Raw genomic sequence first — 26,229 nt, 5'->3', positions numbered from 1 at the left:
CTGCATACTATTGCTAAGAAAATGGACTGTCCTCACACACAGCCACAGGGGTCTTGGCTGCATTATGCTTTGACTCATCCATATTCCCCCAAGCATAGGGGCAGTACCTTGGTGCACACCTGGATTTTATGCCTTGAGTTCAGCATAAACTGCTGCTGCTGTCTAGACTTACTGTCTCTGGTTGCAGGATCTTTGAGCAGAAATGTGCTATGGCCTTTTAGCTGTTTCCTCCTTATTGTGAAATGTATTTCAGCAGGAGCTGAGAGCATATTTCAGACCCTCAAGGGCACTTCAAGAATAGCTAGCTCTGCTAGAAGAATAGTGCCACAGCTCACCAGTTCTTTGCTTACAAGTACTCATGGTGAACAGGCCCAGGGCACTGCCCATCCTGTCAGAGATTAAGAGCATGGTGCAATCTATCTGGTGAATGGCTGTCAAGATTCAAAGCACTTGCCTTTCTTGTCAGGTCTTCACTTCGTGTTTCTTCTGCAGTGCTCAAATTAGCTTCTTGAAGATGGTAGAAATCTCATTCCTGGTTTGCAGTGTTCCTTCAGCCAGAGACTGGGAAGATCCAGGACTGCTTCCCATGACTAGATGGCAGCATGAGATTACCCGGAGTTGTAGATGTAGCCTTGCAGAGTCCTTGAAGGACACTACTGTCTGAAATTCTGGGGCTTTTGTTCTTTGTAATAAGGCTGTGTAGATAATCTTGACAACAGCACGTTACAGTATGTATGCATTTTATCGAGCACCATTTTTTTCCCCAGTTACCGTGGTGAAAAGTTTATTTCTCTGGCTCTGAGATATGTCATGATGAAGTACTTTAAAGCTGAGGTTAATCATATAGAAAAAGGAAGTTTTCTAAACATTTTAAAGGAAGTCATCTGAACCAGAACCACATTCTGCATGAGAGACTTCCAGGAAGGGAGGCGAAAGACCTCACTTTCAAAGGTTTGGGATGGAGAAAGGGGCTCTGAAATGGACGACATCAGACGGGCAGGCAATAGAAGGAAAGATGATATCTCTGTTTCCAAGGGCAACAATGCTGTCTAAATGCCAGACTGGTTGAAGATGATCTTCAGATTAAAGTATTCAGTGAGGTAGATTGTATTCTTATTGACTCCCAGGGTCCTTGCTGCCCTCAAATTACTGTAAGCACCTCTTATTTACATCATTTACAAGCCTAAATACTTGTTTACTAAGCTTTTTAACACCTTCAAGTTGCAGACCCTGTGCACTAGTATTATGGGTACAGATTTAGAGCTGCTCTTTTAAAACAAGCAAGCTTTTTTGAGCTATGTTCTAGGTACCAAGCAGAGGAGGGTAGGACATTGTCTTAGAACAGCATGCATAGTCTCTAGCTATGATTACATGTACATTATTTATTCTGCATGTTAGGAGTGAAAAATAAGGAGAAAAAAACCAAAGTGAGCATTAACAAAGCTAACAAGATCCAGACAGATTACTTCTGACAGGCTTCCCCTGCAGTCCCATTGGTTTAAAGGCTGAAAATGAAAATGTTTGCAAGGAGAACAGGAAGGTAACTCTTCAGGATGCTAAACACAAAGCTTTTTAAAAATAACCACTATAACCTAGCAGAATATTTCCAAAACAACTTGTAAACCACACAGAAAGCTGCCAGTATAACATCTTGAAAAAAACAGCTGCACAAATCTTTTATGTTTAAAATAAGCAGTGTGTAAAAGAGACACAGAACTCAGCTCAAACATGAGAGATTTGGTGAGACTTTCTGTTTTCCTTGTGCTTGCTATTGGAAGAGAAACGATGAACTTGCACAACAGGTTAAAAAATGTGTCCTCATACCATGTATTACAATATCCCCTAAGCCTTTGATTACTGCTCTTGCCGAACTAAAGCTCTGGTCTCACACTTCAGAGTGGTCTCCGGAGTGGGAACTACCTGAAATCAAATCAGTTTTCAGGGTTCTTACTGACAGGGTTAACAGAGAGCTCATCCTGGTCATGGATAGGCTGAATAACTTGAGGAAGATTAAATATCCTTAGAGACTAGAAAATGTTCAGTTTCTCTTTGCAATCAAATCATGGATGGTGGGCCAGAAAATGACAATGTCCCTGTGTCCTTGGAGGAGCCTGGGTAGAGGTGGCTTTGACCTCCATGCCAATGGAGGTAGATGAGATCTGGCAGAAAGCAGCAGCAGAACCACACACACCCCAAGCTGGAGGCAATGGCCAGGGCCAAGCTGCCTAGTTATGCTATGCCATGGGGCAGACTCGCTCCACATTTGGCTTTTCATCTGAAGAAGCTGTGTAGGTGATGGTAAGCTTTTCTTGTTAAAGAGAAATATGCAAAAAGAGGGGAAATTAGCCCATGCTGAACCCTGGGTGATGCAGACAAATTGCTATCTGTGTTTGGACAATGCCAAGCTAAAGATAACTAGAGTAGCTCTAGCTCTTCTAGGAGTGCAGACAAACCATCAGCAGCAACAGGAACCACCTGAAAAGAAGGCAGTCTACCCTCCTTACTGGCAAGGTGCCCACCCCACTGAACAGCAAAAATTTACTACAGGGAACACAGGATACCAGTCTGTATCCTGTAAGGTCTCCTTATATGCAATTAAACTGCTTAAAATCTGAAGCATAACGTTAACTACGTCTTCAGCCTTTCCAGCTTCCACTACTAAAAATACGCTTTTAATATTCATTGGATAACTAATCCTGGGAAAAAAATGTAACCTTGGTCAAGTTCTGCTGCTGAGATGTATGATTTGCTTAATTGAGATGCAATTAGGGAAATCAGCACATTTTGGTGAGAAAAGGGCTGAGGAAGCTTTTCTCTCAAGGGCTTTGATAGATCTATTATTAATTTTTCCAGCACATTTCACATTTCCAGTTTTTTTTTCAGGTGAGTCATGTCCAGAGCTGACATTTTCATACCTTGCCTCAATCATACAATCCATCATGCAATAATAACAAGATACACCCCCCTGAAGTAAATAGCAAATACTGGCTGCCCTCACAGTACAGCAGCAGAGGTTCCTGTCAGGGTATAAAGAAAGCATACAAAAAAGTCTGAGCAACAGTGCAGGTAGTGCTGCTTAGTGCTGAACAAGGCAGGGTTACGAAGCTGAGTGCTTGGCTTGCAAAGACTCCTCTGCAGCCTTGTATGTATAGGTGTAAGAGCATTTCTTGTGACAGCAGACCTGGCACAGTTACAGGTGAACTTGCCTGAACACCTGGCTCCTGCCTGCTTTAGATTCAATGCCCCTACAGTTTTCCCTCTGCTTGTGGCATGAGACTGCAGAACGCTAACTACAAGTTACTGGGACTACTAATACGTTTGTGTGCTTTCCCTTTATATATATACACACGTTAAAATCGCATTCTACAGTTGAAGATGCTTGATGACCTTTCTAGACAGACAGGTTGGTTCATGAGGTGTTTGCCACAGCACTCTCTTCTTTGTATGCTCTATCGCTGAATAGCACCATGGGGAAAAAATATAAATAACTTTTATCTTTCCACTCCATAATGTCATGTTTAGCCTCTGATCTATTTAGAGGAAATCAGAGCTATAAATAGAACAACCGTAGTTTTCATGCCTTAGTTTACAGTATTAAGAATTATTCTTTCTAGTGCTAAAAGCTGCAGGGTTTTCATTGAAGGAGGCCAGCCACTTTGGTTAAAGTGACTATCTGAAGAAGAACTAGTGGGAACAGAAGTAATGGAATATATTTTCTGATAGACCTTTCTGCCTGCTCTGTGATAAGCCAGAGGCTGTCTCCAGAGGTTCAGCTTGCAAAGGGGATAGGATGCACATTTACATCTTAGATTTGCACGCTCCAGCTGAAAAGTCCCCTCACCGTTTGCTCAAAAACAACACAGAAGCATTTAATGCTATTAACTCCACATGAAGGAGTCTACCTCAGCCTGCTGGAAGCTCAGCTCTGCAATATGCCAAAGGGCAATAAACTGCATTACTGGGCATTTTCAAGGAAATATCCTTTTTTTTTTTTTTTTTTTTCCACCACCTCCTCCCATAAATCTCAGCAATATTTCTCCCAGAACATGGGTCTTAGAGGGTAGGAACTGCTTTTGCTGCTCATCTGAGACATCCCCATTGAGAAATGCTATCTGTCCTGAGCTGACCTGAGGACTGACTCAGCCTCACTGGGCAGTCAGTTCCCTCTCATGGGACCGTGGGAGGTCTCTAACCCAAGACCCTGCTCAAACCTAAGATCAGACCAAGTTGCTTAAGGCTTCATGCAGCCATGTCTTGAAAACACACAGCTCTGCTTTCAGGGAAAACCTGCAAATGCTAACTTAGGTAAACGGCTTCATCTTAGAAGTCTTAGGGATGTGAAGTTTTAGGGACATGATTAGTGGGCATGGTGGTGGCTAGTCAGTGGTTGGACTAGATGATCTCAGTGGTCTTTTCCAACCGTAATGACTGTGACCAAATTCAATGTCAGGAATATGAGCACATACTTCATTCACTTTTGCTAAGTAGAGAAAGCTTCAGTGTTTCTGACCCCACTCTGTACCACAGATTTACATCTTTGTCTTCAATCCAGATCAGAAGGGGTCAAAATTAAAATGAATGAAATTAAAATGAATTAAAATGAATTTTTAAAATGAGAGAATGCTTTCTTATAGTTTATTTTTCAATGCTGAGTCTACACAAAAATTTCTGAGTCTACACTCAGCTACACTCAGCTGAGTCTACAAGCTCAAAAGTTGAGCTTGCGTCTTTTAGTTCTTCTCTGCAGCTGTGAGGGCTATAAACCTTTTTGCTTTGTGAATAATAATAATAATAAATATTCTGCCTATCTCTACTCCACTTCCTGATTCCAGCAGGCAGAGAGTGTTAACAGAAATCTTGCAAAACTGACAAGGCTACTGCAAAAGCTGCCAACACTTCTACAGATATGTTCATATTACAAACATCACATGCACAACATTCCTCTCATTATATAAGCTAAATTTTGAGTAGGCTGCAGTGGCTGAGCCACCTTTCCCTTTCTTCTCATGACCTCGTCTGAGCAGTACCTTAAAGGAGATGACATGGGAATATACTGCTGACCGTGCTGTGCTGTATTAGCAGCGAGGACTTCAGTCTTGGAAGTTGTTCATCCAGGCTCAGTAGCAAAAAAAAAAGAAATTTTAATAGGGAGATCTGACGTAGTGGATAACGTCTAGCCTGTCTTATCTTCCATGCTCTGCTTGGTGCTGCTCAGTGGGTGACCTCACACCACTTGTACCTGCCAACATGCAGAGACACAAGGAGTAATTCGCAGCCCTCATGTCTAAGCCTTGCTGCTGTGTGCTAGGCGTGCTCACAGCCCTCCCCTCAGGCTGTGCCACAAGACTAGGGCTTTCAGAAGCTTTGCTTGGAGCTATGTTTGCAGAAATGTGCAAAGACTATCCCCACATTACTCTAATGTCCCTCTGTAAACACACTGCTGCCTTACTATTGCTTAATTACCATCTGTTACCTCTAATGGCCAGTCAGAACAACTGTATACTCTCTTTTTATGCTTTGATCTAATGTGAATGGCTTTGATCTAATTATCAAAAAGTTTCCCATCTGTGCTTGGCAAGGAGGAATGAAAGCGTAGAGGTGGCTGAAGTAACTTGGCCAATGATGGACAAAGCTGGTTGTTGAGATTAGGCAAGATTTCATGGTGTTAGAGACTGCATCTAATTGGCTCCATCGAGACAAGAAAGTAGGTTGTGAAAACTTAACCCTAAATTATCTCTTCCCTTTTCTGATTAATTTCACCCTTCACAAAATTCTGTGCATAGAATTTTTTATAGCATTCTTTGCTTGCCTGCATGGCTACCTTGGCTCCCCAGCAGGGCCTGCCATCCTGCTGCCTCTAGGTCTTCTTTGTTTGTGGATGGACGGGGCACAGGGGGGTGAATTACAAATCAATCAGGTTCTTGTGAACTTTCACAACCTTAAGAATTAAAAGAATGAATGAGAGACAGCTTAAAGAATGAAGAGGGACAGCAGTTCCACAGCAATTCAGGTATAATTAGTGAGATTTCTTAGAAAAAAAAAAAAAAAGAAACATTACATCCAGTATATGGCCTTCGAGCATACTTCTACTGAAGGGCCTCTTTGGCACACACATTCATGATCCGTGTGAAAGCAGCAGTATGGTCACTATCTGCACCAAGTGGTCTATCATACAAAGATACTTTCTTCAAGCTCTCAGTATGCGTTACTCCAACACGTTAACAGGACCACACACAGTTCCTTTAAAAGTCCAATTATTTCTTTTGAATAGTCCTGCACTGTCACTGGTATGATGCCAGTGGCATGATTTCTGACTGTATAAACATGAAGGGGAAAGAGAATAAGGACCTGAGGTTATGATCTGCTAACTGAAAACTTGAATAAATGAAATTACAGCTGAGGGTAAGAATCAGCTAAGGAAATGGTGCTCAGATCTTAAGTCACGTGAGGCTAATGCTCTGTTTAGGTATGAAGCAGAAGAAATCACTCTCAGAACTGAAAGCATTCAAAGGTTGAGATTTTAGCAGAGTTTGAGAGGTATCTTTCAGTGCTGATCTCTAAATGGAAGAAATCTTGTGGAATCTTCTTTCTGAAAGATTTCTACTATGCTATAACATATCTGAGCAAGAAGTAAGGGAACCCTCTGGTAAGAAATAAAACCAGACATCCAAGACTTTGAACATTGATGGGTTTCTCAGCCTTCTGATGAACCACATATCATCTACTGTTGGCTCACTACAAAAAAAAATAAAAAATAAGAAAGAAAGAAAGGAAAAATAAAGAGAGAGAAAAGGAAAGGAGGAGAGGAGGAGAGAAAGCCGAGACAAGGCCTTTGCCTTTCTGGTCTCTGAAGGAAGGACAGCCAAAAACAAAGAACCAAACAGAAATGTTTAAAATCCAGTCTATTTGTTCTCCTACTTTATGATTTTGAGAGCTATTTCATGAAACAGGTGAAAAATCCCTATGAAAAAGAAATGGAAAGACATTTCATTTTTTTTTTTTTTTTTTGATCTTCCTGCCTAGTGGCTTCTTTGGGGATTTCCATTTAAAAAAAAAAAAAATCAGAATTAAATCCATGCTTCCCCTCAAAAAATGAATCTTCCCTAAATTTTTCATCAGAATGTCAACAAGACAGATCTGATAAAGGGAAAGGGAAGAGCTAAACAATGTTGCACCATTATTTGGATGGAAACTTCTTTTTTTGTATGCTTCAGTGAATGGCCATTTATGTAAGGATCTCAGAGGCTAGGATGCACCCCTTGCATGGTCATTGCAACACTGGGGAAAACCGCTTCAGATACAACTGGGACAATAAAATGGAATGAGGGTGGCTTTTTACAAAAAGTTGAGGAATAAAAATTGCTGTTCGAAGCTGCATGTAGTAAAAATAAGACGTGGACATCACTGCAGAGATGGCACAGATCCATCATGCCACTGAGGCTGATTCCTCCTTTTAAGAAGAGTGGAAGAACTGAAGAGTCTTTAACTATCTGAAGCTAAAGATGGGATGCCTGGAAAAACCCTGCCAGTATGCAGAGGTCTTCATGTCATACACCTGGCACATTTCACACACTCTCAGGAAATGTAACGCAGTTTTTGCAATAAACACGCGTCACAGAGCAAGATAACATCTTTGGTCTGCAGTTAATCTCCACGTACACACGGACATCTATCCTCACATTTGCAGCACACTACAGAAGAGTGAAGTGCAATTTATTAAACTAAGGCAATTCAGATGCATCAGGGTATTAGCAGGGAAGCTCAGGTGCTACTTTGTATCATTTTAAAGCATTCTGAAAACATATAATTTTATTTTTTCAGTAAGTTTAAAAAACTTGGACTTATGCAGAAACAATACATCAAAGCTAATATATTCGGTTACCCCAAGACTATGAAGATTTATTATCTCTCCTTGCACCAAATTTGGCTTTACAAACAGGTATCCATTCTGTTTCTTCTAAGCTCAAAAGCCAACTTACTTACCTGAAACGAGAAAGGAAGCAAAAGCATGATTATTTGCTTGCCTAAAGTGCTCTTGTTGAAGTGGTACATTATGGGGAACTTAAGGCTTTCTAAAGCTTGACTAACAGAATTCAAGGTAAAACATAACATGAATGCAGCAGCCTCATGGCTGCAGTGATTGCTGCACATGTGATAGCAGTTATCCTGCTCTTAGGAGAGCTAATTTTTAATTACCTTATTCCACTTACTTTGCAACTTATATAAAAGAGGTGGAAACTGATTTTCATATTGTTTCTATCAAAAAGCTGTGTCTTTGAACACATGCTTTGTGTTAAGCTAGTGATAAATTATAAATAGCAAGCAAGTTTGAAAAACAGCACAGAAGTCCTTCTAGCAAGGCTTGCTCGCAGTGAAATCCTTAAACTATACTTCACTCAAAGAAATCAGATATTATGGCACAAAACATAAGTCAAGCAGGAACATTTCTATATATGACATTTTTAGGATGGCAGGATTCAATTTTTCAACTTTTATCCCCAAAGAAAAAGCAATTTTCCACCATAATAAACGTAAGCCTAGCTCCACTTCAAAATAAGGAAATAAAGTTTTCACATCCTGCAGCTAACTCTTGTCCCTGCTGGGCACCTGAAGTTGTGGCAAAAGATCTGAGGCTTTCAACCTCATTCAGAAGCATTGGATACATGTGGCACCTCTGCAAGGGCATGCTCCAAGGTGAACACATGAGAGAGAAAGCTCAGCAGGCAGCTGTGCTCTGTGCAGGAGCAATGATGTGGCAATCTGTGGCCTATCACAGAATCATAGAGTCATTAAGTTTGGAAAAGGTCACTAAGATCATCCTACCATCAACCCATCATCCAACTAAATGATGTCTCTCAGCAGCACATCTACCCTTTTGTTGAACACCTCTAGGGGCAGCAACTCCAACACCTCCCTGGGCAGCCTGTGCTTGCCAATACTCCACTAAATCAGAGTGATTCCAAGATACAGTTGTCCCTCTGGCTTCATCATCTCTTTATCATGCAGAGGTACATATAGAGAAATGTATGAGAATGAAAAAGGTCATTTGAGCAAGTAGGAGCGGGGAAGAAACAATCCAAAGCATTGTAGAACACATACCCCAGGGTGCCAGCTATGAAGCCAGAACTCAGTGGCAGAGTATTTGGATGTTTTCATACAAATTATCAATGTAAGCCATTGTGATGAACTCTTCCAAAGGCATGCTTATGTGACTACCCTAAAATTCCTGTGTTTACAAATATTTCTTGGAAAGTGGAAAACACATTCCACCAGTATTGCACAGCCACTTCCTCCAAGGGCTGCACCAGCTGAGCCAGCCTGTGATCTGAGTTCATCCTTGCTTGCTCATGGCAAACGTGGCTGTCTCACTGGGAGCAGCACTGCTATCACCATGCCCAAGACCCAGCCACATCCCGAAACAGTGAGTCACTGAGAATTGTTTAAGAGAAACAGTTTAAGAGCGGCCAACTGTTACACAGAACTGTATGAGGTGTGTGAAAAGCAAGAGTAGCAAATGTTGGACAGCTGGCAGTCAATGATCTGGTGGCAGAAATAGAGATAGTGGCTGAGTTAACAGGGCTCAGCCTGTCAGAGCCTTACACTGTGCTCAGGAATTCCATCTGGTGAAAGGCAGCTCCTTGTTGGATCAAAGCACTCACCTGGGAGTGCTTTACTTTCCTGTCACATGTCTGTAAATGATAATACAAGTTGCAGAACTGCAGGGGAGCTGAGGTAAAGTGACTACAGGAAATAGTAACCAAACTACACTGTGGAATCGAGATCTGCTGCCACAAGAACAATCTGAGCACTTGCAAGTGAGACTACATAAATGCTGGTGTTCACAAGAGGATTCTGTGTAATAACTGGAGCGAGAGAAAAGACTGTGAAGAACTTACTTGACTTTTCTTCTTTAATGTTGTACTCCAGCACCCCAGGAGCATCACCTTGAACAGGCATGCGGACCGCAAGGACCATGTTGTTTGCATTACTATCTTTCCTAACCAAGAACATCTGAAAAGGGGGAAAAGAAATCAAGCTTAGCTACATTAAATGTGCTTCTGAACATTATTTAAGGTCACCGACAAAGAAATTCTTTATCAGTTCAACCTGTTTTTGAATGGTCTTAGTTTTGTTCCTCTTGGTCAAACTTTACATTACAAAAAATAACATCTCAAGGGACATTTTGTCCAGCTGCCAAGGAACCAGCAAAATTTCGATGCATTGCCAATGTCCTACTTAAGCCCAAGGCAAACTCTTTCACCAATGGAACAATATAAAGCTGCACTCCCAATTTGTCAAGTGATACTCCTCATGTAAGTGCCCTAAACCACAAGAATTCCTAGAATGTTCTGGTTGATGTCCAAAGTAAGGAAGTCAATTTTACACTGAGAGGGAAAGGATTTAAATGTGGAGCACAAGGCCAAAGATTCTGGTAGCCACAGTGTCCCATAGCAGAGTTTTATCATGAGTACAGAAGATCATCCCAGCTGGCATGGGACCCAGGGGGGTTCTTGTCCAGTCCTCTGGGTGAAGCTACGAGGCCAGACCAGGTGCTTAAGTTTTCCCAGGGCAGAATTTTGCACACTTGTCTTTGTTGTATTTTGTAAATTTCCTGCCAGCTCCAGCCTTGCAGTTTGCTTGTGTGCCTCTGGAGGGTAGCACCCCTATGGGACCAGTGAAATAATGCCAAAAAAGAAAAAAAGGAAAAAAATAAATAAAAGGAAGAAAGAAGAGAAACAAAGAGGAAAATAAAAAGCAGAAGAGAAGAAAAAAAGAAGAAAGAATAAAATAAGAGAAAGAGAAAAGGAGAGAAAAAAAAAAGGTAAAGAAAAGGAAAAAAGCAACAAAGAAAAAAGAAATAAGAAAGAAAAGAGAAAAGGAAAAGGGGAAAAAAGAGTGAAAGGGAAGAAGGGGGGAGGAAGGGGGAAAGAAACATATCTTATTCTTTGCACTGCATGAGCTCCCAAACTGTGTTTCTAATTAGAGCTCATTGTCAAGGATATATTTAGCTTGTACCTTGAAACTGTAGATACAAAGTAATCTGTGTCCTTATCTGTCCTATGATAGTGGCTTGCAGAAGAAAGGAGTCAAAGCACTTTAATTAAAATGGAATTCAAAATTGGGCTAATTCTAGAGTCTGCATATTAATATTAGAAATAAGTTTGAGTTGATAAAATGATTAATCAATTATAATGCATGGGAAATCTTCCAAGAATACACTAATTTCTTGAAAGAGGAATTAAAAAAGAACTTGTCTTGAAGCTGAGACCTTTCTCTGCATGTCTTCCAGTCATAAGAGCACCTCATGTCTCTTTGAAACAACCATGCCAAACACACAGACTTGATGCAGCTTTGCAACTTCATACACTGCTGTGCTCTTCGCCTATGATATTCCTAAGAGTTTGAGCCTCAGGCTCAGGTCCACTGACAGCGCAGAGAAAATCCAAATAAATGCACAACAAATAGGTGCATGACTGAGGCATAGCTATTTCTAATGCTGGGCAGCTTCTACCTTCTAGACAGCAGAATTTCTGGCAGTGAGGAGCCATAGAGGCTCTCCTTTCCCTGGATCTTATCACCTGTGTCGTAGAAAAGCCTCTCTAGCACACTTCAAGAGACTATCATGGCTTTGGGTCTTAGCACGATCTCATGTCATTTTGGTCAAGTGTTTCATTTGAAATTAAAGGAGAGAAGTGAAACCTGGAAATGAATCACTTCTGTTTTCTGATCATTGAGCCTGGTTGCTATGGCTCCAAAGGCTAAAATTGGACCATGGATGCTAAGATGAGAGGAAGGTGGGCTTTACTAAGCTGTACAACCCTGCTGCCCAGATCAGCACTGGAACACCAATGAGCCTCTTCCATTTTCACTGGGAGAGGTATGGAGCTGGTTCAGCTTCAGGTGTGCTGTGGGGAGCAGACAGGAGAGCCAAGATAGCATCAGCACATGCTGTCCAGTGCAGGTGACAGGCTATGCTGCTGTGGTGTCATCTGCCTGTGCAGAGCCACGGTCAAAATCATGCTGGAGGAAGATCTGAGGAAGTGCAGCCAGGTGCAGGGGTGTACCAGGCCCAGCACTGCCACCTGGGCAAGGACAGGGATTGTCCTGCTCAGCTCTGCTGTGGTGCAGCCTCACTTTGAGCACTGTATGCATGTCTGGGCTGCAACATAAGGACATAGAAGAATCAGAGGCTGTCCAAAGGAGGGCTAAGAAAATGGTAAAAGGTCTGGAGGGCAAGATGTACATGAAGAACACCTGAGTTCCCTTGGTTTGTTCAGCCCAAAGAAGAGAATGAGGGGCAGCCTATTTCTTGCAGGGAGCAGATTATTAGAATAGTTTGTACGCAAACCTTCCAGCATGATTCCTAACTGCTTGCTTGCTGATACTCTCATCCACTACACCTCTTAAAGACCTCCTGCATTCCTGATGGCTTCACACACAAGCAAAGGCAGCTCTTCCTGTTCCTTCTCTCTACTTCCCTGAGTCTGAGCTACAACTGAGCAGTCACAGTCCTCTTGCACTCCTTCCACAGTTAATTCTAGTGGGATTAATTCTGGGGACAGAGGTTAGTGAAGAACACTTCTTTCTACCCACTCCATGCCAGGCCAACATCCACTCCAAAAATCTCAAGATCTTGGAGATCTTTATGGCTTTCCTCAATCTTCATTCAGTCTTGACTGGGAAGCTTTCCCTTTTGCAAAGTAAGACTCTTCCTTTCCTCCCTCCCCCCTCCTCCCCTCCGTCCGTCCGTCCGTCCGTTCGTCCCTCTCTCCCTCCCTCCCTTTCTTTCTTCCTTCCTTTCTTTCTTTCTTCCTTTCTTTCCTTCTTTTTCTTTCCTTCTTTCCTTCTTTCTTAATGTAAACCATTTATTCTTAACATTTCTATCTAGAAATAAAATGTAAGCAGAGCTGTGGGTTAAGGCCAGAGGAGAGGATGTCTGCAGAGAAGTGAATCTAGGAAAAGCCAGGCATGGGTACGTAGTTTTATGGTGAACAGGATAGCATGTGGTTTCATGGAGGTGCCAAGTAAATAAAAGGAAGCATAATTTCTTGCTCCCTAAAGGCACTAAGTTGATCTTGTGACACTGTGAGTGGTTAAAGCATCAAAAGGTAGTGGAAACAGAGAGTGTAAATTGCTAAATATTTCTGCTTCCACATGAAAAGGAGCACTGCTCCCCTAACCAGCTCCTCCAGGGGAAGGAAATGTGGTCATCTGAAATGAAACCACTTTGGACTTACCCCTGCTGCTTTGTTGCCAAGAATCGCCGCAGCTCTTTCCTGGTTCATGTTCAGCTGAAGCCAGACAGGGCAGGTCTTGATAAGTTTATCAAGGATGCTGACTCCTGACAGCGAGAGGCAGTTTCGCAGGGAAGTAGCCTGGCACAGATGTGTCTCTTTCCCCTCTTCGCTGGTATTGCTGCTGGGGCTGGAACAGAGAAAGGGAGACCCTTGTAAAAGAAGAATTGCAGATGGAAAACTCTGGGGGAGAAAGGACTACAAACATAAACACACAGGTACCACACAAATACGCACAGGGCACTTAACATCCAGAGAGCTCCTTGAGGGGCATCAGACAAAAGATGTCTCGTTTTGATAGACGCAGACTGGGCACGCGGCAGACAGCCCCGACAGATAAGCCCGTCTTAATGAATACGGCCTCAAGCTAGTGATGCACGCTGCCTTTCAGACCACAGGCTTGCAGAGCGCTTTCTGCTGCAATCTGTGGGTTTCAGCTCATCTGCATGCCTCGTCTGAGCAAGGTACCGGCAGCTCTCGCTTTCTGGCAGCCCTGCTCTGCTCACAGCCAGGCTGCCTTCAGGTAATATGCAAAAAGGCAGACCAAGACATCTATCTCACTGAATCAGCAGTGAGCGCTCCCTGCTCGCATTGCTGAGGCTGGGCTGGTCAGAACAGCTGGTGGCCACAGAGATGGATGTGTCCCTGCCACTTATTCTCAGCTATGTGCAAGACATAAGAATACTGAAATTTCACTGTTGAGAATATTAAAGATGTGGGATGTCCTGTGCTTTAGGTTTCTGTTCTGAACAGAGAGGCAAGGAGTTAATTCAGTTTTCAGTCCCTATGGTTTAATGGCAAAATGACATAAAATGCTGATTTCTAACACAGATTTCCACAAAGTATTTATACATGTGCTTATCACTTCAGGCAGTAGAACTGCTGTCAGGTCTGGTCTTAAGATTTTGGCTAGATGAGGCTGTAGATTCATGCATATAGGCTCATCATTTATGTAATTAATTGATTTTGAAAGTAAAGAAAATGGAGAAAACATACACATAGTAACATGTTTTCTGCGCCAATTTTGCTGCTTATATGCAAGAGCTGGAAAGAGCAGGACTCTCACTTTTGATTTGCTGTTATTTCAAGACTTATTCATGTTCCTTTTTTTTGTTAAGATACAGATCTTAAAGTAGTACATATAAAATGAGGTCAGACTTGAACTACTGAAAGAGTTCCTTCAAAGGCTCAATGTACCACAGCATGCTTATCCCAAAATATACTTTTTATAAAAATAGCCTTTAAATCCCAAAACCAACGTCAAATAGGTGAGGAAATTTCCTTTATATATGATAGATCATGATTTTAAACAGTATAATCTGAGCAAGCAGTAAAAGGAGGAGAGCTTTCAGAAGGAAACTTGTTTTGCTTCTTGCTTTTCTTTTCTTACAGTACAAACTAAAGGAAACATCAAGTAACCATACAAAATAAGCATGTTAGATGGCATTCATACTTGGTAATGGGTAAGAAGTAACAAGCTGAAGGAAAACAAAGGTGAGATATAGAGAAATGCTCCATAAATTTGTTATAGAAAGCTGCTCCCTGTATTAGTCACCCAATTGTGAAGCTGATCATGCCAATGATCTTTGAAACCCAGGGCAGAAGGAAGCTGGTGCTGGTAATGCCCTGCTATGTCAGCAGGAGATGACATGCACTGCACCAGCTCTAGTGATGCTGAACTTCATTACCCTTTAATCATGTAATGGAAAAGGACCAGCAAAGCACCAATACTCAGGAATACCATCATGTGGTGGGAACTGAGGGTATCAGCAGAGGCTGTGTAATAACCCAGAGCAGCTCAGACTTGGACATGAGCTCACACATGGCCTTCCCCGTGGGAAAACCCAGCCCTGATGTGGGCAGAGGCACCCACACCCCTATCAAGTGCATGGACTCGTTGGGGTCCTGCTCACAGCACCAGCATGGTCTTGGCAGCCAGAACAACAGACCTGAGGCTGCACATAGGGCTCATCATCTAAGTGTTAGAGAACAGATGAAAAACAAAATCATTCCAGACTCAACATATAGAAAGAAAGTTGAATGGTCAGAAAATATTTGTGTTAATATATTCCATGGTTTGAGTGTGGGGACTTTCAGTGCAGATTATGAAAAGTGGTGGATGAGGCTTTTTGGCAGAACAGGAACTCAGCCTTCTGGGGACCCTCAGGGAGGAGAGTCCTTTTTAGGGGGGAATCTGGCCTTCAGAATCCAGCCCAGCAAAGAAGTAAGGATGCAGGCTGTGATACCTATGCAGGAACATCCCACCAAAATGGAGGCTGCAACAAAAGGGAAAGTAAAAGGAGTAATTAATGGAGTCATTAAAACAGAGAAATGTCGGGCTAGATGCTTCCTGACAGTGAGTTAAAACAGATGATGGATAAGTTCCCAAGAGAAGGAAGAGAGAAATGCATTGCCCAGGTCTCTTAAAACCATGCTTAGAGCACTAGCAAACACTCTGTAGAGCCAAATCCTGTGCTGATTAAGAAATGGGAGTGAGTGACTGAACAGACCTTTTTCAGCTGTAATGCTGTGACCCCTGACACACCAGTTGATGCAGTTACAGCACCAGACTTCTTTCCCGGGTACAGCTGTCACAAAGATCCAGATGCCAGGCTGTGGGAGTGCTTAATCCACCAATTTAATCTGGCTCTGTGGTAGTTCTGCTAGCTGCAGAGAGAAGAGGGAGCATGGGCAGCTCCCAGGTTCTTGCTGTGCTGCCAACTGAAGGGATTTGTGGGGCTGTTGCAGTGAGCAGCCAGCTTTTGCTTATTTCTCTCACTCAGATTTCACTCGTTGGATTATTTCTAGGCTCACAGTTTCAAGAAATAACACAGTTTGTGGCTAACTCCCTCTTTCTTCTCCTACCTTCCCAGTAAGCCCTTTGACTGAGAAAGGTGCTGGATTCTGTTACAGATGACGTAAAGTTGACCCTAGTGCTGCCCACTTTTCATTCCTTTTTTGAATTCTTACTGCAAGTATTTTGAAATCTTGCAGCCACTCTGCAAAATGAACTCAGCTGGGACACAGGAAACTGTGTGTTGCATACAGATTGGCAACACAGATCAATTAATTGCACAGTGATTATATGCACACACCTGCCTCAGTTTGGCAGAAGGAATCAGGTTGCTAGGTTCTAAGTAATCATAATGACAATGGTGATTTGAATTACTGCACAGTGACTATGCACTGAAATGATGACACCATCATGGCTCATTGTTTTAGAAATTACGAACCACACTTGCCAGCTGAATAATCCTAGAAATCATCAGAATTGCAAGGGGATACATTTCACCAAATATCATGCAGATCTGCGCGTGCCTTTGCAAAGGACTTCGGAGAAAGCTGCTGATGCTTCTGGCACCAAAGTCTTCCTGGCTGCACTGTGTAGGCCTGGTCACTCTGCACTGCCCAGGGGCAGCTGCAAGGCGCAGCTGTGTGCAATAGCAGTTCCTATGCAAGGAACACAGGAGCTGAAGGAGGAATTTCCTGAAGCAGACACACCAGGCATGGTGGAAGCAGACAGACAGCACTAGTAATTCCTGTGGCTGAAAGAGAGAGCTGGGAGCAGGAAACTTCATGGAAAGTATCAGATGATGGTGCTGAGATTACACAACTAAAAATACTGAGAGAAAACTCACAGCCCCATTTTATACCGTGTGTCATAGCCAACCCAGCTGGACTCAGTTACAGAGCTCTGCACCACTGGTGATAGAAACAGATCATTGTATTCCTTTATTTCATAGTCTCCTTCATTCTGAAAAAGGTATGAAGTTCTGAACCTAGCCCATCAGAGAAGGAATAGTCAGTTAGAAGCAGCAAGAAAGTGCATTAAGGTTTCCTTAGCTAGACCCATGCTACATACACTGCTACCCATTCTTGGTTTAATATTACTAGGTTAAATAGAATCATTAATATTCCTTATTCTGACAATTGTGAATTCGTGTGCTGCTACTTTCAGTTTACTGAGGAGGGAGGAAAATTATGCAGTGCTCAAGTTAACAGACATAAATCTTTATTTTACTTCTATCTTAGATTTGGTCATTTATCAGTGCCTTCCCTTCATTCTCATAAGGCAGCCAATCTTTGCTTCTGTGATCAGTTTAGATCAAAGTAACCCAAAATGGAGGAGAGAGATTCATTTAGTTTGTTTAATTTATGGGCCTAGCCTAGGTGACCTTGCTTAATTTTTTACCTACTTCCCAAAAGCTGACAGAATGGAGGTCAGGATCCAATGTAGAACTTCTTGAGATATTTTGTCACAAAACAGAGTACTGAGAAAATGAGAGGGCCAAAAAGTGACCCACGGAAAGTCCCACAGCACAATAACTAATCTTATCCACTAAATGCTGGCATTCAGACTTCACTAACATTTTTTCATTAAAGAAGCAGAAGACCAGGCACACGTCAAACAAACAGAAAAAAAATGTACAACACAATGAAACGGCCAAAAAGCAGCGAGAGAGGAAAGTTCCTGAGCTGACTGCCACTCTCCAGTTAAAAAAAATAAAAAATAAAAAAAATTTCCTATTAGGTTGGCAATAGATGAAGAAAAGATGTAGGCAGGTAAGCAAATGACAGGAGGTTCCTGCACTGCATAGTTCTAAAAATTGGGTAATGGAAGTGACAAGATGCTCAGTGTGTCCTGTGAAGTAGGCTTTGCTCCATACCTTGCAGAGCACCGTGTCACCAGTCCACCTTGGTATTGCCTGCGTAGCTCAGGAAGCAGTGCTTCTCAAACTGTGGTCTGCGGACAGCCTGTGGTTGGCAGAGCACTTCCTTTTGCTCACTGCTCTCCTTGTTTCCACTCCAGCTTTTATGTCCACTCTTCATTTGTTTGGTCTCTGATCCAAAGCTGATGCCCTGCATATCCCAACCTCTCCACTCAGCCCACAAAGAGCCTTGCTTAATAGCCACAGCAGCAGCTATTCCAGCTGCCAAAAGGTGAAAGGTTTGGTAAACCCCCTCAAAGTTCAACAATCATCTCTGTTCCCCACTTCTTTTTCTGATACTAACACCCTCAAGTTCAACAGTGAAGGTTTGCACCTTGCAATTAAAGTCTCACTTATGTAAACTCTTCATTACTCACCAGGGATTTCCCAGCTGCTCACCTCTGTGAAGGCCAGCACACACAGATTGCAGGCATCCCCCACCCTCCAGCTGGATCCCACCTGGATTCAAGAGGAGCAAGTCCTAGCCTGTCTGAGAGCTCTGCTGGTGGGCACAGAGGGATCAGGTGTGGAAGAGCTCACTTGATGTTAAACCACTGGGCACAGAAATCAACAGAAGTGTTCACAAAAATGAGGAAGTACTGCTGTGCTTCATGGGTGAGCAGCGTAACCACTGATGTACAGGTGGAAGTAATAGATGTATCAAACTATCAGGTACATGCAGCCACAACAAAGCAGTGGCAATATCCCTGTCAGGGCCTCTGGTTTGGCTCCATCAATAGCCTTGTTTTGTTGGAGCCTTATAAGGAGGAGGGAGGTGTCCATAAATGCCTGTTAAATTACTGGTTTTGCTAAGTTTCCTAAGTCCTTAGGTCTGCCTCTCCATTGCAAACACAGATTATGAAGGTATGCGTGTATATCAGAAGGAACTGCATGTTCACAAGAAAGCCAAACAAAAGGTGAATGAGTTCGCATAACCGCCAGTACCCAGCTCAGCTCTACTAGCAAACCAGCAGTCCCTCACTGACAGCCATGATGTGGGCAGGAACAAGATAAATGCAAGCATAAAAATTCCCTAAAGGAAGAGGCCTTTCAAAACCCTTATTTTCCTCAGCCCAGCTGTTTCCTGCATTCAAGAATGTAGAAATGAACTCAGACGGCATATGGTGCATGTGAGCATCACCGGGAGCTTGGGCAGACGTATTCTACTGATGTAACATGTCTTGTACTTCACTCACTAATTTTACTGTTTTCCTTATGTAACCTTGCACACACAAACTTTTGCATTCAAAAACTTGTCTCAAAATATCTTATCAACTGTCTTTCTCTTCAGTAAAAACACACATTCCAGCCTTAGCAAATTACCCTTGTACAAGGTTTACTGGCCTTCTCCTTAATAACAGCAGACAGTGGCTGTCTTAAAGATAAGTTCTTCTCCCCTGTATTTGTAATCAGAACTCTTGGGTTATTTGTCTTTTGCCTGTTTCAAACCCAAATAATTCTCTTAGGAATTTCATCATATCAGCAAACCTGAAGAATGAAGGATAATTTGTGGTTCTGCAAGGCACTTTTGCTGCAAAGAAGTGAACTTCTGAAATGCAGGCCTAGCCAGAAAACATTTCTGCCAAGGCCAAAGAAGCCAAAGAAAGCAAGTTTTCTAAGGAAAGTAATTGCTGGAGAATCCTGCTTTAACTTCCCTGGAAAGGTTTGAGAGGCGCAGAAATAAACAGAAATAAATGTTTGGAAGAAAAGAAATGATTCCCTAAGATGTAAAAATAAAATAAAATCAGCAACCTTTTCCACTCTGTGATGTCAGAAGGGCCCAGCTAAGACACCACCTGGACAGGTGAATTTTTTCCGTACCTTTCAGATGTGCTGGAAGCTTCAAGAACCCCCTCTTTGGCTGCAGGGCCTTGGCTATTGATGGAGGTTTCACCTCGCTCTTTCCCAGCTCATCAAGCCAAGAAGGAAGAAGGGAACAAAAACCCTGGGAATGTTTTCCTCATATTGCATTCAAAGAGGGGAAAGGGAAATGGAAAACAAAGGAGACTTCATGAAGAATATATTGTAACATGGCTTGCATAAAACCCTTCTGTTTCAAACTCTACATATAAAAAAAAGTTGCATGACTAGTCAGAGAGAAAAAAACCTCTAGTCAAAATATTAAAAGTTATACAATATTATAAATGCCGTAAGATAGTTATAAAAGCAACGGCTTTCCTCATCTTGTGAGTGGATTTAGTGTAGACATATGAGACATTTGAGCAGTCTTCCTCTCCTCCTAGGAAAGACCTGCAAATGTTCATCTCAGTCATAATTTGCAACTAGCAATGGCCATTTCATCGAGGGAAATAAATCCACTGAATTTTCATCATTTCAAGGAGCAGAGCAAAGGCCTTCAGAGGTGCGAGGCTGGTGCTCTTCTTGTTGAGTTAAAGGGCTTCAAACCAGTCAATCAGTCATCTGAACACAAATATTCATATTTTGGTTAATATTTCCTTCCAGCATCAGAGTGAATGCATATAAACACCTGGTGCTGTTTGTAAAACAAAAATCTAAATCTATGGACGTACTCTTTATCATCACTTATCCTTACTCCAGCACTTTCTTACTCCACATGTTTAATTTTGATTAGGCACTGGAAAATAGTATTTATTTCTTGCTTTGTGATCTGACAGGATCTCTGCCTGCATTCACGCTGAGGTGAAATTAGAGATTGGTTTCCCCAAAGGAAAAAGATAAAGAAGAAAACAGCTTGTTGGGATATTTCAGGAGTGTAGAAAGGTGGTGAGAGATGCTGGTGTCCCTGTACAAAGATGGGAGTTCTGGTTTGCTGGGCTAAGCTGAGTGATGTGCTTGCAGATGGGCATGGCCCTCATTATCATGTGCTGATGGGAAACCTGGGACTATTAGGACTTGCTGGAGCAGGTGTCAGACACTGCCAGCTGCCTCTGAGGCAGCTTGGAGCTCAGCATGTGACTACAAAACCTGCCAGGCAGTAAGGAAGTCTTATCAGCTCCCGCAGTCCCAGTTAAGTCATTGACAGGACCTCAAACTTGTTCTAACAGTGTTTACAGTCACTTGACCATCAGGGCTGAGACGTAAATAGACCATGGCCAAGACATGCCTTCACAGCAGTTAAAGACTGTTGCAGTAATTATGTCCTCCTCAAAACATCCACGCTGTGGCCGCTCTCCCCTCCCAGCTGCCATTCATGTCTGACGTGAGGGGTGTGGGTCCTTGTGCTAGGCACAGCTCTCTGACCAGCTCTCTGCCTTTTGTCTGGAGAGGCTAGCAACAAGATCCAGTCAAGAAGAATCTTGTCACAGAAAGTATTAGGATGGGAATTCAGTACAAACTCCTCAAAATGCCCTGTGTTACATGTTTGTCCTCTGGACAGGGAGCAAAGGAATCCAAAGCCAACCTCTTTCTTGTCTGCTGATTCAGCAGGAGAAGCTCTGAGCTTTGCAAGGTGTCTGTTATTTAGCATGGAGCACTGTGAGTGACAGGTTCCTTGGAGAGAACTCAAGGGAAAACAAATGAAAGAGAGAAGAGAGAAAAGAATTCTTGGCAAGCAAGATGAAAGGTTGGGCCAGGTCCCAGGCTGTCATTTAGCCAAATATGTGGGACAACCTTCTTTTGCCTACAAGTCTGCTAGCAATTTGCAGATCAGTGTTGCAGGTCGCCAGCAGAACTGTCAGTCTCCAGGCGCTGCTATTTTTTGGTCTCCGTTTCCTTGGTGAAGTTTCCCAAGCAGCACACAACCCAGCTCATGAGGGGCAGTGACTGCTTCTTGTTCTGCCAAAAGTTGCCTTTCTCCAGAGGACCACAGGAGGAGGGTACCTGAGCCATGCAGATTCACTGTATTTGGCAAGGTTTCCCCAGCATCCAAAAAGCTGAATGTATATTGTTGTTTTTAACAAAACACTTGAAATTCCCCAGTAATTCCTTATTCTTGCAAAAGCAAGTAGAAAGTACCAATTAACGTGGTCAGGGGATTATTTCAAGTAGCAAGACAGGTCTTTCAAGCCCACCAGAAGTAACATTGCCCCACAGACCCCGAGGAATTAGAGAGCAAATACCAGCAGCCTGAACCCTTGCAGGACCAGATCTGAGCCAGAATTGCAGTCCTGACTCAGAGAACAACTCTCAGGGCATGGTTTCATGTTCCTCCAAACCCAGGGTAATGGCAGGACATTGCTGAAGGTGTAGTCCCCTGGCCCTACTTGGACATATTCCCATCACTTCACTTTTGTTGCTCCACTTGCCTCAGATTGAGAGGCAAGGATATTGGTTCAGCGTCCTAACCCAGCAGAAAACACTCACCAAAAAGAAAAGGCTTCCTGAGAATTGGATTCTGCTTCTGGCCTTACCCCAAAACATAAAGGATGGTCTGGGGAAAGGCCAGGGGTTAAATGCTTAACAAGAATCCAGGGAACTGGGCTACAGAGTGACTAAATCAGCTCATGCCTCAGTTTCCCTTCCTTCAGTAGCTGTGGTGAATATCTATCTTTGAATGGTTGCTGAGAGGATTAACATCTAGGAAACACCCAGTTTGTACAGCATAAACTCTCTTTGTACGTACAAGTGCTTTATGTTAATCTTACATTGTCATTACAATTAGTGAAAATATTTTGCCCATTTTAAAGATATCAGTAATGCAGAAAGCAGAAATCCTTTACTCAGACATAAATACACTCCCTGTTCAGCTGAATGGTGATGGAAAGTTTGGGAAAGGCACACTGCAATGTGTATGCATACATTCATCTGTTTGAAAAGAGCTACATTCTTTAGCATTCCCTGGCTCGCATACATATAATAGAATAACTATTTAGGAAAATGTGACTAACAGAACCAGCTATGCAGTGTTCACATCTGCTAATCCTTTGCTGCTCAAGTAATCATCTTCACTTGCAAAAAAGATTTATACTATTTTGGGTGCAGGCAAAGAGGAGCTAAGGCACTCCAAATTTCTTGCAGCTGAAACCCCAAAGGAAGCATTACCTTAGCATCCCCACTCTGGCAAGATATTCTGACTGAGGGATCCCATTTGTGAAAGTGGGTAGAATTATGTTGGGTAGCTCAGAGAGGTACAAAACAGTCAGAGGAAAGGCTTGTAGCTACAGTATTTACCATATTGGGTGATGCCTGTTGCTCTATTATACTTGCACAGCTTAAATAACGCTGCTTACTTAACCACAGCTGCTTTGCAGTCCTATTTATCCTGAACTCATACACACATACACACACACAAACTTCACAGTCAAAAACACCAGCTGAAAGCTTGCCTTGTCCCTCTGAAAAGCAAGCACCCCTCAGGCTGAGACGGATTTCTGTCTCAGCTCTTCTCTGCTGGAGTTGCTCTGAACTGACACCAGCACACAGCTCAAATACAGCCACATACATGCTTGTGCTGTATGGATTGCCAAAACAGGGAGAATGGGATGGGACAACTGTGATAAAGAGAGGTAAAATCAGCAAGGAAGTCTTGAATTGTTGGATGATTATTGAAAATAAGCACCAAATGCTCAGCAGTCTACTTATCTGCATTGCAATAGCATCCCTAGATGCCTGTAAGGATTAGGACATGCTCACTGCTGACTGCAGCCCTTACCTCAAACTGTTTCAGTGCTGCAAAACACCCTGTGGCAAATGGCTGCGTCACCCCTGGGTAGAAATCCATCTGTAATCCCACCTCCTTAGGGGTCAGCTCCGGTGTGAAGGCCCAGCCAGCTGGAATCCCAGGGGTGGAGAAGTTGAAGGAAGAGGCAGGTGGATTTTGTGTTTGGTTACAGAAAAGTGACTCTGTAGGGACCACAGCCAGCTGTGAGAGGTCATGGGAGCTCCTTTGAACCCTACAAAGCATGTGTGTGTGCATTGGGTGGGGTGGACAGAAGTTGAATTAAAGACAACTGAGTGATCTAAAGCCCTGAGACGTCCCTCTAGAGCTGCAAGAATTGGCTTTTAAGCATGACTTTGCATTAACTACTTCCACTGGTTCTTGATAGTCTTCTTAAAGCTACTCTTCTACAGTAAAACAGTTTTCACCCGTTCTTCTCAGTTTTAATCTGTAGTTATTCTCTGAAGGTAAATCTAAAGTCTTTGCAGCATGTACGCTTCAAACATATAGTTAGGAAAGTCTGATGAGACTTTGGGGACACTGCACAGCTTTTAGTCACCTTTGATGGCAATACCTACCCTCTTCTCACAGATCCATCTGTGGATTCTGTCACAGTTCTTGTGGTCAGAATTTGGTCAGTTATTCTGAACAGCTGCCTTTTCTTTCTAGTTACCCTTCCAAAGAAATATTTCTTTCTATTCCCAAATGAAAAAAGCCTTCTCCCTTCCAAAATGGCTAAATGTTTGTGATGGACAGTATGTTGGACTAGTTTCACTAACTCACTTAAGTTTCTGTGCTCTGTAGCAATCTAAGCAGGAAAGCAATTAAAGCTCCGAGAAGTGACTCTTGATGCAGCTTCTTTTTCTAATAGATTCATTTTAATTATTTGCTTTTCATGTCTTTTTTTTTTTTTTTAGTTCATGTTAGAGATCCTTCTGAGTCTCACAAGCCTATATTGCTGACCTCATAAAAGGGCATATTCATCATATTCGTGGATGAATAAATAGGAAAAATAAATCCTCTCTTAGATATGTCAGCTATATACATATGGTGTGGTAAAGGTTGAAGTGAACCCAAATTTGTGCCAAGCAACCCTCAGAGCTACTCTCTGGGACACACTGATCAAGGTGAGTATCAGTACACAGAGAGAGAGACAGGTGCATGCACTCGTGCATTTTACAGACCATACTGCCTCTAGGTTGGAAAGCCAGCAATACAAAACTGTGCATACCCACTTGGGACAGGAAGTGAAAAACTATCTTTAGCTGAAACAGTAGTGGAAAGGAAAGGAGATGAACAGAAGGCTGTTTATGTTTGTGTCTGCATTCTACGAACACTGATATGGGACTGTCTGCAGTGATGAGGAGTTCCCCACTCAAGGTCAGTATTTCCAGCATGGTCTGTGCCCTAGCAAGAGAAAGGACAGTTGTCTTTTGCTCCAGCACACTGTTGCACAAATGCTCAAAGCAGTCGCTAAGGTTGGTGGTGATCACAAGACGAGTGAGCAAACATGATTCTCTGTCAAATAAATTCCAGGGGATTTCAAATCCATTCTCTGAAGGCATCAAACTCACGGGTCTTTAGGGAGCACCTCTTTCTTTGTATGTTTGCAGTAATTTCCTGATCCTGGTGCAACACATAGCCATTTCCTTCCTGAGTAGCATCATCCTCTGGGAATGGAAAATTTCCTCCTTTATCAGAGCTTGACAGACAGCAGAGTGATTTGATAATACTGATTTGTTCCCCGCTGCCAACCCCACCTAAACACTGCATCTCACACATTCCAGGTCGATGTTTTCTTTGAGCAGCACTTTGCATTGTGCCCCAGACCTCCTAGGGCCAATGGAACTTGTCCACTAGTTCAGAAAAGGTTAGTTTATAGTTCTTCTCATAGGACAGTTCTAGAGAAAACTTATGGTTTTTTTTTTTGTTTTTTTTTTTCATTGTTTTATCTGTAAGTGTTGGCATTAGATTTATTTACATCACTACAGAGCAAGGTGTGTAATCTTGCAGGAGAGATACTTGATAGGTGACATTTTTTGGCCAACAAGTTATCTACAAGATCCCATTCCAGGATAAATGATGGTTTTGACAGAGTGCTTAACAGAACTGTTCTCTGGTCTCCTCTGCACAGGAGATCAGATTAGATAATCAAAACAGTCCTCTGTGAACCAATATGAGAGGTTCAATTCTCAGACTCCTCCAGTTCTTCATTTCTTTATTCTACATAAATTGCATGAAATCACTGTCAATTGTGATGGTAGACATGTCGCAGAAGAGATGTACAATCATCGCTTCATTAGCTAGCCTGGTCACCCAGAAAGTGAGAACCATTGTAACTCATTCCAATGGCCTGAACCAGCCACTATCCTGAAAGACTATTTATATTTGCACACTGCAGGTGACATCTGTCTCAGCTCCTATCTGCTCTTCTCATCATCTCCTCCATGCATTTACCAGATGTTGGAATGGAGGCATATACCTTTTCACGAAACCATAGCCACCAGGCTCAATCAGCTCACATTTCTCCAGATGTTTTGTGATCTCATCACTTATTAATGTTCCTAAATAAGTTAGCTCGACTCTAGGTCAGGATAAGTGGTTGTAACTTCACCAACCAGTTTTGGAAGAATTCACTAAGACTGAT

At 42.5% G+C, this 26,229-nt stretch overlaps 1 protein-coding gene across 4 annotated transcripts in view; it reads right to left on the bottom strand.

The window, feature by feature from the left end:
- Positions 1–26,229, bottom strand: part of RIN3 (Ras and Rab interactor 3) — a 59,790-nt gene that overhangs the window by 30,814 nt on the left and 2,747 nt on the right. Inside the window, exons 1-3 of one of the 4 annotated variants that reach the window (XM_052696757.1) lie at positions 23,577–23,757; positions 13,239–13,425; positions 9,897–10,011 (exon numbers count right to left, since the gene is read on the bottom strand). In XM_052696757.1, coding sequence (XP_052552717.1) covers positions 9,897–10,011; positions 13,239–13,286 — 163 coding nt within the window. In that variant the 5' untranslated portion in view covers positions 13,287–13,425; positions 23,577–23,757. Of the gene's footprint in view, positions 1–9,896; positions 10,012–13,238; positions 13,426–15,541; positions 15,571–23,576; positions 23,758–26,229 lie in introns of those variants that run through there. The other 3 variants (XM_052696756.1, XM_052696755.1, XM_052696759.1) reach the window with 3 other exon arrangements.

The sequence above is a fragment of the Tympanuchus pallidicinctus genome, unplaced genomic scaffold (assembly GCF_026119805.1).
Source record: "Tympanuchus pallidicinctus isolate F22 unplaced genomic scaffold, pur_lepc_1.0 scaffold3, whole genome shotgun sequence".
NCBI classification, from domain to species: domain Eukaryota; kingdom Metazoa; phylum Chordata; class Aves; order Galliformes; family Phasianidae; genus Tympanuchus; species Tympanuchus pallidicinctus.
The sequence above is the reverse complement of the archived record's forward strand: the minus strand, read 5'-3'. Positions and strand labels throughout refer to the sequence as shown.